Source organism: Poromitra crassiceps (assembly GCF_964638095.1).
Source record: "Poromitra crassiceps genome assembly, chromosome: 14".
In the NCBI taxonomy this organism is placed as follows: domain Eukaryota; kingdom Metazoa; phylum Chordata; class Actinopteri; order Beryciformes; family Melamphaidae; genus Poromitra; species Poromitra crassiceps.
Window position 1 is genome coordinate 14,466,836 of NC_139633.1, and position 17,880 is coordinate 14,484,715.

General features: G+C 42.0%; 1 protein-coding gene across 1 annotated transcript in view; it reads right to left on the reverse strand.

The window, feature by feature from the left end:
- Positions 1–4,273: 4,273 nt before the first annotated feature.
- The window catches only part of tspan15 (tetraspanin 15), a 35,810-nt gene continuing 22,203 nt past the window's right edge, over positions 4,274–17,880 (reverse strand). The window contains exons 5-8 of the mRNA XM_083650871.1: positions 11,561–11,677; positions 10,003–10,053; positions 8,749–8,865; positions 4,274–7,734 (exon numbers count right to left, since the gene is read on the reverse strand). Coding sequence (XP_083506997.1) covers positions 7,573–7,734; positions 8,749–8,865; positions 10,003–10,053; positions 11,561–11,677 — 447 coding nt within the window. The 3' untranslated portion in view covers positions 4,274–7,572. The remainder of the gene's footprint in view (positions 7,735–8,748; positions 8,866–10,002; positions 10,054–11,560; positions 11,678–17,880) is intronic.

The window sequence follows — 17,880 nt, forward strand, 5'->3', positions numbered from 1 at the left end:
TCCCATCTTGTCTCCTTATCGCCTCATTTCCTCTCGATCTTCCCTTCCTTGTTCTCTCGGCTGCTCACCGTTCTTCTCTTCTCTCGCTCAAAGCCGTAAATTCAATTTCACGCCCCAAACCCCCAACCTCCTTTCAGTTGAGATCACCAACACCACACAGCTTTTACAGAGGTCAAGTGTCTCATTAGACACATCTGGTCCAAATTGAACACTTTCAATTAATTGCAATTGACTGTGAAGATACCATACACAATTAATTTGACCAATAGCAACATTTGGTGTAAACTCACACTTGACTTGAGATATTGGTGACTTTCTTAACCCATTATATCTGTATAATGATATATTGTAAGAAGTATACAAAAGTATTTTTGAACTTCTGAACACTTTTCAAATAGACCAACATTGTGTCAACTGGGGCCACGAATCAAGACAACATGGAAATGTCGTTTCCCTCGTGACTTTGAAAATGGATTCTATGGCAATGGTGTTCCAACAGGTTGAATTACTGGCTTATTTCAACACAAAGGAACATCACTCTCAAACTGTTGGACATTCTGTTTAGCCTCAGCGTATCCATCCATCAAGTGCTGTGCTGTTCAGCGTGGGCAAGCATCTCTCCCATCCATCACGGTCTCTGGCCCTCTATCCACTGCCTCCTGTGTAGTCCATCTATCATTTTTATCCTGTCTGCCTCTGCTTACTTTTCCCCTCCAGCCTGAGCTTCCCCATGTCTAATGTCTCTCTCCGCATGATGTGTCCAAAGAATCCTGGTGTATGGTTTTCACCCTTTGTAGGGCTTTATTGGTTATCTTTTCCTTATATGATTCAATAATTAATATTGACTAAGTGTAATACCTGATGCATAAAAAATATGACATCTCACACTTTTCCAGCACCTTGCACTGCCATTGCTAGCGTTCTTCGTTGTTGTTTTTCTCTTTTCAAATGTATATTTTATTATTGCTCTTGTTTCTGCTCTCCCATGCTATGTTTCATATGTATCACGTGTTGCTTTTTGCTTATATTTTATGTCCTGTTCAATTGATCAGTGTCTTCCTCACCGCTGCACGCTGTCGGGGCGTGAACTTGAATGATGTTAATGTCAAAAAGCTATAAAAGTACTATTCAATTCGAGAGCCTTTTATTGATTTTGCGTGCATCTTCATCTAACATAATTCCAACACCTCTTTCACACGAGTCTCCTCCTGAGTAAATTATGTTATATCTGTCCGAGCTATCTACTCCACCTCCTCTCGATCTCATCTCGCACAGTCCCAAGATATTGATTTTCAATCGGTTCTGTTTGATGCTGACTAATTTAGCAGGTTGGGCAAGGGTTCTTACATTCCTCCAGGCTGCTAATCTGATCTTCTTTGCTTTTAATCTGCCAACAGTCGCTGGATAACGGTGGAGGTCCCCTGTGGCGCATGAGAACCCTACCGGATAGGCTCCTACGGTGAAGGTTTCATTCACATCTTTGAGCTGAGAGAGTAATTGCCCTTATTTCATGATTGTACTAGGGAGGAATACTGAACCGGTTTTCAGTTGCAGTGTCCATACTGGATGGGTAACCATGGATCACTATTCCCTCATCTCTCCACCAGGCGTCTATTGTAGGGCACGACATGGAGCATTGGGGGGTGGGGGGCATTTAAACACCTGAAGATGGAAGGAAGAGGATGACTCACTCACTTCACATCATCAGGCCTAGATATGCCTACAGGTGTGTGTATGATGTTTGTATCACATTATAAAACAAAGATAAGTGTTTTTTATTGTAGAGAGATGCAGAACATCAAGTGTCTTCAACATTCTTAATACTTGCAGAGACACCATAAAACCAGATGCTGCACTGCTTCAAAGTACTATGTGTTATATCTCTATGCAGATACACCATAAAACCAGATGCTGCACTGCTTCAAAGTACTATGTGTTATATCTCTATGGAGATACACCATAAAACCAGATGCTGCACTGCTTCAAAGTACTATGTGTTATATCTCTATGGAGATACACCATAAAACCAGATGCTGCACTGCTTCAAAGTACTATGTGTTATATCTCTATGCATGCAGAGACACCATAAAACCAGATGCTGCACTGCTTCAAAGTACTATGTGTTATATCTCTATGGAGATACACCATAAAACCAGATGCTGCACTGCTTCAAAGTACTATGTGTTATATCTCTATGCAGATACACCATAAAACCAGATGCTGCACTGCTTCAAAGTACTATGTGTTATATCTCTATGGAGATACACCATAAAACCAGATGCTGCACTGCTTCAAAGTACTATGTGTTATATCTCTATGGAGATACACCATAAAACCAGATGCTGCACTGCTTCAAAGTACTATGTGTTATATCTCTATGGAGATACACCATAAAACCAGATGCTGCACTGCTTCAAAGTACTATGTGTTATATCTCTATGCAGATACACCATAAAACCAGATGCTGCACTGCTTCAAAGTACTATGTGTTATATCTCTATGGAGATACACCATAAAACCAGATGCTGCACTGCTTCAAAGTACTATGTCTTATATCTCTATGCAGAGACACCATAAAACCAGATGCTGCACTGCTTCAAAGTACTATGTGTTATATCTCTATGCAGAGACACCATAAAACCAGATGCTGCACTGCTTCAAAGTACTGCATGTTATATCTCTGTGTGGAACTAACTACAGTACCTGCAACAGTGAAGATTCTACTGCAGTTGCTGGCAGATGGAGGGAATTTGTGATTCGTCATATTCTGTCTTTTACGTTTTTTAAATTGCGGTTAAAAACAACAACAAATGCCTTTATAGCTTCATGAGCACAAACATACAGCTAGAGGCTCACTCAACTGGATCAAATGAATCTCATGAAGGATGATGTCACAATATTGACATAGTAATAGCTTGAGCAGCTATAGATCATTATGCTCTCACAGATAAATGATTTTTCCATTTCAGTCAATAGCCTCGACTAGAGTGTTGTCTCTTAAATGTTCTGTACCAGTGGGGTCGGGCTGGAAGATAACTTCAGCTCATTGTGGAGCTTAAAAACTGCTCTGTATATCTGCCACCCAGGTCATTGGAATCTATTTGTAATAGAGGCACAAGTATCAAGCTAATTGGTTAATTAACACAATATTTTTAGAGTTAAGTTGCTGCGGCAACCTAGGTGACCATTCTAAGGAAAAGTGTTGAGAATCACTGTTCTACACAATGCTATATGCTTTCAGAATGAGACAACACATGTTTGATAGTCAATTTCTTTTTATTACATTTTGTTGAAAAGTAACATAAGATGTCTTTTGTCCCAAGCTCCGCGGTGTTGTTTTTCTAGAATCTGCCCATCAGTTTCCCTAGCTGCCCACACAGTAACTGACCCTTTGATTTTCAAGCCCACTGGCTCGTGATTTATTTTGTATTAACTTTTAACAGCCTGGGACCTAAACCAAGTAAATATCACCTGTCACCCTGAAGCCCGGCGCTCATGACCTAAACTTAAGCATCGTCTTTTCATGTCCAGAAAGTAGCCTGAATCCAGACCCAGATGCTCGCTCTCATTTTCTATTCGCCTTTGTTTGTTTAATAACATGACCATTTGAATGTATACAGTGTGTTCGTCTCCGGAGGCAGCCTGGGCATACATGATGACTCTGACTCCTCCATTAGTCTATGTTAATATTTACCCTCGTGTGGAAAGCAACGGTTTGCTGCTGTGAGAGGTCACAAACCATCTTTGTGCAGGCAAAATGGTTCCGGGAAGAAAGCCATAAGACAGCTGTGTGCGTCTCATGAATGAATCCCCCTGCTAACATGTCTTTGTTCTTACTCTGGTTGGTACTTATGATTATCTCTTGACCCGTCAGTTGAGCTGTTGCAGAGTTTGCTCTGACAACACTTCATAATTTGTCCTGCTAATGTTATTCTCCATACTCTGTCTGTTGTCATCGCCAGATTAACTAATAAGTCCCAGGCAGACAGTATCTGTGGTCTGCAGATAGGTGTAATAAGGAGGATACCTGTCTCATCTGTTTTCCTGTCGGTGTCCAGGCAACTGCTAACTGACTCCGTTCAGCTTGTCATGTTGGGCAGTGCTAAATGTCAGCATCAGGGCCAGACAGACTAGGAATAACCTGTAGACTCCCACCCAATATTGAACTTAGTGTGACACAATGTATGTGTGTGTGTGTGTGTGTGTGTGTGTGGACACACAACAACTTCAAATAAACAAGCCAGATTCTCAGCATGTGGGGCAAACGGGCACCGCAAAATGGACAATATAATCAGACATACAATCAAACTGCATATCACAGGTGACTGACTTTTAATAAAAGGCCAATATTCAGATTTATGAAGTCGAGGAGAAGCAGTCTCCAAGCACCAAAGCAGATGCATCTGTGAAAGCAATTTCTCCAACGTGGAGATGAAAGACAAGAATAGATGGAGGGATGATTCATAGTTCACTCACTTGCAATTGGAACTGACAGTACTTAATGTAGTGGAACTTACAATAATGCGTGTCTTAATTATACCATAATTATACAGACCAACATTTAAAGTCTGTCACATAAAAAATAAACAGTGTATTATGAACCCAGTGATTAAATAGATGTGTGAGCTGATATGTTAGATTGTGTAACAGAAAAGTCAGAAGATGTCAGGATATTTTTAATGAGATTAAATTGAAGATTAAATGCAATATCTACTTTGTATGTACAAAAAAGTTTGTATTTTACTGCTTTAACGGCTCAAAAGTAGGCACTTACGTAAGGTCAAATGTGATGGGCAGGATTTTCTCATTTAGTATATCGCTGCCATATCAATAAGGAAGATGTTTTTCAATGCTAGTCAAAAATGCTACTGCCATCATTACAGTCACACTCACTGCAAATATCTTTGTGCTTTTATTTAGAAGAGGAGGCTTAATCTCTCACAGAATCTTGAAATCCTTTCTTGTCATCCTGTAACCTGGCAACTTGTGTATCAAAAAGATAAAGGAAAGACAATAAGAAAATACAAAGCAGCTCATTGGATTTGTAGGATGACGTGGTGAGACAATTCTTCTGACGACAATATATTCAGAAAGATATCTCCATGCAGTACAGACTAATATAAAGGCAGTAGCACCGTCTTTGCTTGGACTATTTTATAATCAGGCTTTCATCTGTGCATCAGTATGATTAATGACAAAACAGGTTATCAAATTTAAATATATCAAAGTTTTATTTTCTCTTGTTTGAGATCTGGTTTGATCAGGAACACAGTGACCGGAGTGGAATCAACAATGTAGATTGTCTCTGCACTTGAATAAAAATGAGCCTAAACGTTCAAATGTTTCACCATTTCATACAAAGAACAACATTGGATTTGTGTCACAGAAGCTTGAACATCTGATTCTGTTTCTGTGTGAATACTGGCATCAACAGTAGGTAGTAGGTACAACTACATGACACATAAAAACCCTTCAACCAAGTCAATATACACACAAAATAGTCATGTCAACATCAAACACATTCATTGAAAACTGCAGACAAGTGAAACATGTTGTAAACTCTTGATGCAAAGACAGCAATAGCAATTTGAATCTGAGCTGAACTATTCGATATTTAATCCTGTAGTGGCAACAAGGCAGGGCCGTGCAGAGACCCTTAGGGGCAGGGGCTCAAAAGTAAAAAGAAAATGGCACAACACTGTGGTGCGGTGGCGGTTTCACTGTTGCTGACCCGCCAGTCAGTCGGAGCTCGGCAGCTGGGCAGTGGGCAGGATGGCGAAGGCATGACCTGCCCATCTCTGCGTCTGATTGGTGCAGGAGACTAGGAGAGACGCAGGATAGGATAGCCAAGCGAATGTGATTGGATCAACAACATTTGACGCTAGGCCGATCAGAGGCAGAGAAGGGCGGGTCATGCCTTCGCCATCCTGGGAAGGAAATATCGCACACGTCACAGAGACGCAAACGATTACTTAACTTCCGGTTGAAAGGTGAACATGTGTAAATTGTCTGGACATTTTATTTATTGATAAATTGTTATTTATTGTTATAAGTTCTTCTTGAAGGGCGCTGGGCATGCCTTCACTGTAAAAATTAATAATAATCCAAAAAGGACACTTTGGGCATCAGGGGAAAATGGGCAGGTGCTTGGGCACCCCTAGCACCCCCCTCTGCACGTGCCTGCAAGGTCAACAATAATAAAGTCCCAGCAATCTCTACTCGACCCTCTAGCGCAAATCTGGCTAATAAACCCAGACTCCTGTTTGGCCCTCTAGTGAAACCAAACATCTTTGGCCTTGTATTCTATGAAATAGTAATGACTAAATTAACGCACGTGAAATGTTTGCAAAGAGAGAGAAAACCCAACATCAACAAATATAAAAAAATTGGTCTCCCACTTCACATCAAACAAAACAAAGTTCAGTAGTACTGTACTGTATATTCAATTCACAAAAGAAGAATAAAAAAAAGAACAGAAAAGGTCACAAATATTTACAAAATTACCATACTTCATAAGTTCACTTCTATAACAATCATAATAAAATCACACTGGATTGGATTTTTCCAAGTGTTTTACAGAGCTTTCAAACAGCAATTTTATCTATATCCTTGGTCAGCATGTTTTTTATCTGATAATTCTGCTTGACGATATACCATAATGTGCCGATACTGAGCGACATACTCAACCCTGAGGTGGCCAATTTGTTATGGCAGTGCCACTACATTAGTATTCAAAGTGTTAATGGAACACGAAGGAATACGCTGACGTTTTGGCAAATTACTCCTTATTTTACATCAATCTACCATTGATCATCCTCAAAGCACTGTGTCACTGAAGTGACAATGCTGAAACCGATGTATATTTTCTCATTATACCAGTAAGTTGCTTATTTTTATGAAAATATTAATATTTGAAAAAAAAAAAAGGGAATTATGTTCAACGGGAGCATTAAAAGTTAAGACATATAGTCCATCTCCGGTATAATCGTTATATCAAGATTACCCGTGGACATACAGCAGGGTTTAGATGGGCATGCCCAAAGTACCAGCAATACTTTACCATTATAAACGCAGCAAAAAGTCGCAAAACCTGTAGATTGTGGCACATTGTGAGATTTTGCAGACTTGAGCAGACTAGTCTATAATGTAACATTTCTAGTTTACGGAGTTGCAGAAGTGGATTGCTTTCTGTGCGGTTCCCTGAGGCTGGCAGAGGCACAGTGCAGCTAAATGAAACATATAAAATACCTAAATGAGACATACGGTAATTTATAGTGGTTTCCCTCCCAGCACTAGCACTGAAAACAATTGTTATTGAATGCCACAGAGTATAGCAGAAAAGAGGCATTTGAATACTAAACTACTCCTTATACTAAAATCCATCTTCCAAAAAAAAAAAATCCAAACAATTTCTCTCTGCAATGGAGACACAATGCAACGCTTCTGCAGTAAGCATGCAGTTCAATGGGGGGACTTCTACAATGGCTACAGCTGTACCTTGAGCAACCTGAGTGACCTAAACAACTGTGAGTGTAGGTTGTAGTGGAGTCCATTGACTGATTTCTGTATTCGTCAGTCAATCTCAGGCATGCAATTGCACCATTTGGCCATGCCCCGCTGCTTGGCTGCTCTCTGTTGTGCGTTCTGGTCTAGCAGTCCATCGGTAGTATAGTGGCCACTGATGGCATCTTCAACACGGGTGATATACAGCCAACTGACTATCACACCAAAGAACTACAGAGACAGAGAGAAAGACAGAGAGAGAGAGAGAGAATCAACGATTTGAGAACGGCTAGGTGTGCTGTTATGCTAATTTCAGAGCAATTAAGAGAGAGAGTGGCGTCAGCAGAGGACCAAAATGCGTGACTCATTAGCCAATGAACAGCCAGGAAGGGGTCTCGCGCTACTTTTGAATGCTAAAACAAAGCTGATAATGTACAATTTGATTTTTTTTTAAAGAAAGAAAATCAAATCAAAGTACAACACAAACTGTCCATTTGGCTGCAACTCGACAGTGCTGCTTAATCCAGGACCTTACTTCCTGGAACTCTTGAGAGTAAAAAACGGGTCCATTGGAGTGAATGGAGAGATGTCACGACTCTTCTATATAAACGGCTCTGGCTCATTTGAGAACGGTCCTTGACCAATCAGATTGCATGGTCGGAACTACATGTTGTATAATGCAGCATTATTGTGAGCACCCCATGGCACACCTGTGTAATAATCAGCATCTTGATTATGCCACACCTGGCAGGTAGAGCAAGGGTGTCACTTTGTGTTGAAAATAAGTGGGTGGGGACATAAGGGCTCAGATGGAAAAACCCATCTTGTACGCGACTTCCCATGTCGTAACCATGTCGTAACCATGTCGTAACCATGTCGTAACCATGTCGTAACCACACAAGCTCACGAGTTCCATTTGTTTAATCAACTTATGTTCCAACACAGAAAAACCCATCTTGTACGCGACTTCCCATGTCGTAACCATGTCGTAACCATGTCGTAACCATGTCGTAACCATGTCGTAACCATGTCGTAACCACACAAGCTCACGAGTTCCATTTGTTTAATCAACTTATGTTCCAACACAGGGGTCAGCCAGTTACTTCCTATTGTGTTGACACTTCCTGTGACAGTACAGTACTAGTGAGCAGGTAAAACAGACTGTGTTTTGAACAGGAAGTCATAACACAACTGGGTCAAGTGGGCGGGGCTACATAAGGTGAATAGTCGAGTATGTGTGTGTACCTGAGGCAGTAGTATTCCCAGCAGCAGTCCAGCCATAATCTTATAGTTGTCGGCCAGCCAGATGAGGAAAGCATCAGTGCAGCCTCTGATGTGGATGATTTCGATCAGGTCCAAACGCTGTGAGACAGACACAAAATAAAGATATAATACATACAAAGTGCTATACAGTTAGTTTGACAAGCAAAGACAAAGCAAGCCAACCGCTAATATATATTTTTGAAACATTGAAGGTGTAATTGTTTCATATTTAATTGCAAAAAAATGTGACATACTGAAATAATACATAACAATGTTTCACTTCATAAGCTAATTCATGAATATGATTAATTTGTGGTTTTATTTATTTTATTGCATTATACCAGCAGGTAATTGGATTATTTTCCTTCTGCATAACCTAGATGCACGCATCTCCTTCCCAGAAAGACTGTTGTGATAATTGCCTTGCTCAAGGGCATTGAGGCAGTGATGGTGCGCTACAGTCACCAGCTCAGTGCAGGAATATGTCCTCCGGTCATGCAACAGCTTAACACATACATACTGGGCACGTGAGCTGCGAGGACATGACATCACATGCTGCACAATGGGACAGTGCAAAACATCCAAGAGACAGCAGCTGAGCTGTGCTTATTGTAAGGTGCCATAATGGTAGGAAATGCATGTGACATCATGGGAATACTATGATTACATTGCAGTTGCAGTGAGCAGTGAGGCTCAAGAAAAGTCACAAAATCACAAATTAAACTTTTTATTTTTTGGGTCTTAAACGTTCATAAGTGTTTAGATAAGCCGGCAGGCAGGATACAAGCTGGGCTGTTTATTTGTTATGTGGATCCACAGTGGTTTGTATTGGTTGTATTGGTTGTATCTGCCGCACCAGGCGTATGCTCATTTGTTATGTCCTAATGTTGTTTTTATCCTATTTATTTATGTCATTGTACGTATGGTACTTGCACTTCTATGTTTTTATGTTTCAAGCCTCTATGCCTGCTGTAATTCAATTTGCCCTCTGGGACATTAATAAACTACTTGAACTTGAACTTGTATTGATTTAACCCACAGCATACCAGCCCACAGCCTGCGGTGTTCAGGGCTCTGGTGGTGGCTGCGATGCTCTCACAACATGCCTCCATATTCAGCATTCCATTGACATACAGAATGTGGTTTCCTCCATTTCAACATAATATGAGACGATGAGATCTGCATATTATTGAGTTTAACTGTTCTTAATCGTTATTGGAGTTATGGAAGTCTTACCTCTTTGTTCAACACCTGGTACCCACACAGAGTGTTGGCTACCTCATTAGGCTGGAGAGAGAGAGAGAGAGAGAGCGAGAGAGAGGGAGAGGGAGAGGGAGAGGGAGAGGGAGAGGGAGAGGGAGAGGGAGAGGGAGAGGGAGAGATGTTCATCAGTCAGATGGACTCAGATGCTCTGAACAGCTCCCAGTGTCGGGAGGAATCTCACAGCAGACAGATGGAGTCAATGTCTTAAGTTATTTTTTTTAGAAGTGGGAATTGTGTGGGTACATAAAGCAGAGACAAATAACAAACTACACAGACACACACTTGAAGTCATTCTCTCTCTCTAAACCCCCCCCCCCCATCTCCTAAGGGGAATCAGCAATCTCTTGCCCTGTCAATTACTGTATGTACAGCGCCTCTAAAAACAAACACTGACCACAAAACTTCAGAGGGAAATCTCTTACTGTGTGTGTGCATTTGTGTGTGTAACATTAAAACCAAAGACTGACTGACCACAATACACAAGGAAAGATCTGTGTGTGTGTGTGTGTGTGTGTGTGTGTGTGTGTGTGTGTGTGTGTGTGTGTGTGTGTGTGTGTGTGTGTGTGTGTGTTTTGTAGTCACGCTTTCATTGACTTTGGTTGAGATTTAATGCCATCACTGTTGTACTGAAAAGTTCAAACTAAGGGAGAGCAGCAGGATGAACAGGTGGCAAGTTGGCAACACGGCATTAAAAATTCATACTTCATCATGGTTTGGAAGACGTGACCTTCATCAGCAGGAAAAGGCAAGTAGGTACTGATAAACAGGAAGTAGGTATTCATAAACAGGAAGGGTGCCCAACGCAGTCGATAAGATTAGATAGTACACATAAGAGACAACACACATCGAAGAGTGCCAGCAACGAGAATGAGAGTACGGTACCAGTGTTGTAGTAGTACTCGAGTCCAGGACTCAAGTCTGATTTTCAGGACTTGTGAATCGACTTGGACTTGATGCAGGGACGTGCACAGAATAGACCCCAAGTGGTGCCAAAGCCCCTGCCCCTTTGACCTCTGACTGATAAGTGCCCTTTTTGCAAGACACGTTCAGAGGCTGTAACAGACTCATTTTCAAAGCTAGTGTGAAGATACTGGTATCATGAACCTAGAAGACCTAAGGCACCCATTGGTAACTAAACCATGTCATGCAAGCTTGTCGGGAAGGGGGCTAAACACCGCTCCAAGTTAGGCTAAAGTTTGGCGAGGGAAAAACTGGCATGGCCATTTTCAAAGTCAATGATGTCTATCTGATAGATAACGCAGCAGGTAATAAAATGACTTCTAGAGGTAGTAGTAGTACTGTAGTAGAAGGAGTTTTAGCAGGAGTACCGTTTTTTTCTAGTAGCATAGGTACTAATATGACATTCCTTGTAATACAGCAGGCATTGGGAAGTCCATGAAAGAAAGAAAAAGACAGATTTATGGTGTAACAGTAGTAATAATAAGTAATAGTAGTGACTAACAGTAATAGTAGTGATCATACTAACAGTAATAGTAGTGATCATACTAACAGTAATAGTAGTGATACCTACCTTAGTGGTGATGCAACAGGTATAAGGCACACCGCAGGCTAACGGACCAGGGGCAGAACAGTTGTGGTACATGTTGACCTCCCAGTCCTTAAACTCTTGGCCTCCGCAACACTTGAACTGACAGAGACAAGGAAGGCGGGAGAGTGAAGAGAGGGAGGGGAAGAGAAACAGAGAGAAGGGGGGGAGAGCAAGATGGGTTTTTTTAAGTTTTGGTCAGAGTGTATGTAAATATGTATTTATTTTTTGTAAGTAGCTCTCACCCTAAAACAAAAGTTTTGGCACCCCTGATTGAAGTCTTGCACAGGGAAGAGTGTGTACTTTAGCACCAAAGTGACCATGCATTAAGCATTTAACCAACGAGTTGAAACTAAAGCGTGCCTGACAGTGCTGACCAAAAAGGTCAAGCTTCTTTGCGCCTATAATTTTGCCCAGATAAGTTATTTATGGCTGAGCCGAGGTCAAGCAAATCTCTTTGCATAATAAACTAATCCAAATGCATCATAGCACATAAAGTAGAAGGTCTTAAGTAAAGGAGTAGAACGTCTTAAGTAAAGGAGTAGAACGTCTTAAGTAAAGTCTTATATGCAAAGAGATTTGGCCATGGATTCAGAATGGCTGCTGGCATTGCTGCAAGACAGACGTAATCAGCAGCAATTCAGGCACACACAAAAAAAGAAGGTAGGAGGCACTACCCCGTCCAATCAGATCAGAGCAGAAAGCGCTCCAAGAGCAACAGTGCCAGGCTGCCAGCCTCGAGCTGACACACAAAGCTGAAGCACAACATTTGTGCTTATTGGCGATGATTGGTTATTTACTTGCTCAGTGCTCTTTTGTTTGCACCAGCTCATGGTTTGCATTAGTGAACAACATGAAACCTCTACACTCTAAGCTCAAGCAACTGAGGTGCAAAGACATGCATACATTTAAGCAATATAGCATGAGAGCAAGTGTGTTGTGGTGAATATATCCCGCTGATAAGCTGTTATCCCACGAGGCCGCAGGCCGAGTGGGATAACAGCTTATCAGCGGGATATATGCCACAACACCACGCAGCTCGAGTGCTATATTGTGGGACTCACAAAAAGCAGGACTCATTTTGAATCACAATAATAATTTAATAACTTCTATTTTTCTAATGGTCAAAGTCGACCACACAAAACCCACCACACAGCTGCCTTAGAGGGTAGAAACCACTGCAATAGAGAGCCCCAGGAACGAGTCCGGAAAACATCGATGCTAACACTTCCTGGTTCTTCACTGTTTTTCGCCTATGGGATTTTTGAATGGGTTTTTGGCGTGATGCTTCTAATAAGGTCTCTGAGCAACGCAAGCTTAATCAAACGCGAACCAATGTTCAGTAGGATAATCTTCACACATGAGGACCACTTTTATGAGTTTTTAAGCTTTTGCGTGCCGTTAAAAGGGCGGCTAGCTAGCAAACAGCTAAATGAAACTACACTGTTGAGTCAACGGGGATATTATACGTCAATAACGTCATCACTTCAAATGACGAACACGGAAATTCTCTTTCCCTCACCTGGTTCAGCCCGGGCGGGGTAATCAGTGCACAGCAGCGCACACATCAACAACAGTCCAGGTTGAGTGCTGACGTGACGGGGAAGCCTATGAGACACTGTGTGTAGTTCTGGATTAGTTTAGCACGAGCTTTCTACTTCTAGGGCTCGCATTTACGCTTCAAAACTCATGAAAGTGGTCCTCATCTGTGAAGATTATCCGGCTGAACACTGGTTCGCGTTTGATTAAGCTTGCGTTGCCCAGAGATCTTATTTGAAGCATTGCGGCAAAAACCCATTCAAAATATAGGCAGAAACAGTGAAGAACCAGGAAGTGCGGGACTTCCGCGTTCCGACTACAAAAATACGTCATCCCTGGAGCTCTCTATAAACACTGAAATAAGAACCAGAGGGCCAATAGTAGCTGTGCATTGTACTCATTCCCTGAGACAGCCATTGTAATGGGAGGAAAAGGTAGGGAGGGTGAAGGTGAGGAAGACAGACAGAGAGAGAGGGGAGGAGGAGGGGAGAGCCTATATGAACACGCAGAGTCCTTAGCAACATTGTATCCTAACAGTTATGTCAATCAAGCATATCTGAATTGAACTGGAGGGGGAGAGAGAGAAGGAGGAGAGAGAGAGACACGCACACAAAGAGAAGGTCAGAGGAAGAGACAATGAGACCATAGGAGATAACGAGAGGAATCAACATGAGACTGCTCTTTGCCAGGCAGCGTGATCATCAGTATGCCAACATCATGCCAGTGTGCAGGTGTCGTCCCCTGTCTGTCTCATTGCTATGGTTCCACACTGCAGAGCTTTTCACGCAGTGTGGCTCACAGGAAGGCTCAATCATTACGATGTGATTAACGACGCCTAGAGCTGTTGGTTCGGACTCCCTAAATGGCACAACTCCTTGCCATTAAATTATAGCCGCGTAAACCAATTACACAGACTAAAACACTCCCAAACAAATGCTATACTATTATTGACAGCTTGATATGTGGACCACAAAATAAATAAATATATAAATATATATAAAGTGTATACTGTGTACACTCGCAGCATGTGCGACCATCTTGGTTGCAGTCTAGAGCCCTGCAAAATATTTAATATTGTTTATGCCTTCACAACTGTTGCAATCATTTTATACAAACGTGCAAACAGGTTTAGCAATGTCAAACACCCAAGCATCTGTGTTTGGTATTAAAATGATTGTAGTTGATAGAACATCAGAGTTCAATGTTCAATGTGTTGCTTGCTGAGTATAACCTACATTACAGTACATACATACATGCACCATACATTTGACTCATTTCCAAGGCAATGTTACCCAACTTCACTACATGCTGCTGTGCGGCGGTGTTGTCCCTCAGCCTGGCGATGAGAGGGACGCAGCAACCCAAGCACACACAACCTGGGATGTATGGAAAAGCAAGTTGATCCTGTCTAAAAGCAAGTTGATCCTGTCTAAAAGCAAGTTGATCCTGTCTAAAAGCAAGTTGATCCTGTCTAAAAGCAAGTTGATCCTGACTAAATGTCCCTCTCTCTCTCTAACCAAAACACACATCCTGGGATGTACTATGCAAATGCATGCTGATCCTGTTAAAACCTCCCTGTGCACTGTAATATCATAAAGCTCTCTCTGTTAAAACCTCCCTGTGCACTGTAATATCATAAAGCTCTCTCTGTTAAAACCTCCCTGTGCACTGTAATATCATAAAGCTCTCTCTGTTAAAACCTCCCTGTGCACTGTAATATCATAAAGCTCTCTCTGTTAAAACCTCCCTGTGCACTGTAATATCATAAAGCTCTCTCTGTTAAAACCTCCCTGTGCACTGTAATATCATAAAGCTCTCTCTGTTAAAACCTCCCTGTGCACTGTAATATCATAAAGCTCTCTCTGTGCACTGTAATATCATAAAGCTCTCTCTCTCTCTCAGGACGCAGCAAGCGAAGCGCACACAACCTGGGATGAATGGAAATGCAAGTTGATCCTGTCTAAATCTTCTTCTGCAAATGCAATATCATAAATCTCTCTCAGGCCTGGCGCTTCATCTGTCTACTTCTAGTTCTCAGTCTTTCGGATATTTGGATGTCGGATACAATATTCAACAGTTAAGTAAGGGATAATGTATATTGAGGCGGTGATTATGGGGGAAATAATGACCGACAGGTGATGATTAAGCCCTCCGCTGCGCGTCGGGCTCAATCATCACCTGTCGTCATTATTTCCCAGTAATCACCGGCTCAGTATACATTATCCCGCTTAGAACATGGCCTACAACTAAATCATTCAATAATCTGACAAAAATAATTATTCAAATAGATTTTTTAATAGCGTTTTCAACGACAAAGCGGTTTCATTCGTAATTGGCACACAAGACACCACAGCTGCAACTGGTTGGCCTAATTAGTAGTGTTTCCTGACAAAAAGCTCTTATCAACTGATTAATCCAGGTGTGGCAGAGCAGCGGTCGGTTGTCGAGAAATAATGACCGGTGAATCTTGTTGATTGACCAATCAGAATCGAGTATTCAAGAGAGCCGTGTTCTAAAGCCTCTTATTGTGGGCAATCCTACAAAGAGACCCCAGATATTATCAAGAAACAGAAGAAGTTTGTACACTAATAATCTTTAGCACAGAGAATCTCAAATTAGGATATCTGATCTATTCTTACATCTATCTACTCCTTGTAATCTTCTTCTTGTTCTACATCAACAAGTTGTTAGCCTCACATTCTTACCCGACTTCTGGCCATTTGCAGCACTGAAAATAATAGTAAAACAAAGGATATAACAGAGAAAAAACATAAGATTTAATGCTCTTGTGCTCTGAATAACTAGTAAGAATTGTATTCAAATCTAGTTTAACTTTAATCTAGATATTAATGATTCTCTTGGGTGTATTTTGACAGTGTATTTAACATGATCAACAGTTTCTTCCTCACATCAATGATCACATGCGTTTTCCAGTCAAGAGGAGTGAACTATTTATCCCAGAATTATCTTGTAACGACACTGTGCTCTTTCTTAGTTAGCCTTCTAAATAACTTCAAGTTATTTTCTCCACTCCATTTATTTTGCCATATCTTTTTAATTGGTTTCTTAATTACAGTACCCCTCTGGGCTTCTGTTTTACATACCAACCCATCATCGCTCCTAATAGCCTCTTTTTCTAATTCATCTGCCGTTCCATTCCCATCAATTCCTATAGGAGTTGGTATCCGCATCAATTTAATGTGCAGACCCATCTAATCTATTCTGAATAGTGACTGTCACAATTTCTAATAACAAATCTTCTCAACTTCTAGAGTTGAATAACTTTAAACTCATTAAAGCTGTGCACGAATCAGATTGTATAATCACCTTTCTCAGTCTCCCCTATCCAATATAAGGCAATAACCACGACCATCAGCTCACAGGAGATCTTCTTGCATTCAATATTAAACTCTGGAATTACCACTGCTGTGGATGCGACCACCTGACTCAGGGCGTGTGTCCACGTGGCGTTTTTCTGCATCAGGCGCTGCCTGGAGCGCTTTTTGCGAGAAGAAATAAAACGCGGATCACGTTAACGTCCCCTGACGTTAGCTGTGCAGCTGCTTGCTCACTAATCGTCGGTTGCAGCTCTTTTCGAGAGCGGCCGCCTTTTGTGCATGTTGTGGCTACTTCCCATTACTTTTAATGAGGAAATGGCGCTGGTGCTCAGAAACAAGACACTTTTAAGCCACGCCCTTGTTGCATGCGGGGGAATATGTAGTTGGGTCGTTGGTATGGTATTCACCTTATGTAGCCCTGCCCACTTGACCCAGTTGTGTTATGACTTCCTGTTCAAAACACTGTCTGTTTTACCTGCTCACTAGTACTGTACTGTCACAGGAAGTGTAAACACAATAGGAAGTAACTGGCTGACCCCTGTGTTGGAACATACGGTGAAACTTCCATGGGGATAGACAGCTTAAAGTCCAGCTGACACGGCATTGTGAGAGTATCTAACTTCCATATCGTGATGTACTTGCACATGTTTAATGAACTACTGTATGTGACAAACACATTATAATGTGAGTCCAGGTTACATCGCCTGGCTGGCTCACTGCGCCCAGCCCCAGAGCAGGGAACCGGTTCGTGGTTCCCCCCCGGCAGACGGCTGTGGTGGCACGGTGGCGCAGTGGTAGCCCTGTCGCCTCACAGGTAGAAGGTCCTGGGTTCGATTCCCACCTGGGACGCTGTGAGCGCTGAAGGAGTGCGTGCCCGTCCGCATGTCCTCGAGTGCCCACTGCTTGAGTGGGGTCGTCAAAAAAAGGGCCTTTCTGTGTGGAGTTTGCATGTTCTCCCCATGCCCCCTGGGGGTTTCCTTCGTATAGGAACCCTTCACCAAAAACATGCAATATCCTGGTCGCTGATGTGGTGCCTCCTCTGGTCGTTAAGGGCGCCTGTTCGGAGGGAGGGGAACTGGTTGGAATAGCGTGAACCTCCCACGTGCTATGTCCTACCGGTGAAGCTTCCCCTGTCAGGTGAAAAGAAGCGGCTGGCTAACTGCCCATGTCTCGGAGGAAGCATGGAGCCAGTTTCGGCTCTCCCCAGATCGGCAGAGGGTGGAGTAGCAACCAGGATAAATAAATTAAAATTAGCACTAACGGGGGATAAAAATGGGATAGAAAATCGGATGGGGGGGAATATATGTATCTCATTGACTGTTTGTTAAGTAAGCCTCCTATCTGATGGATAGACACCCTCTATAGATCAAAGCCATCGATTAGGGCTTCTCTTGGCCTATTAGATGAAGCTTGGTGTCAACAGCAGAT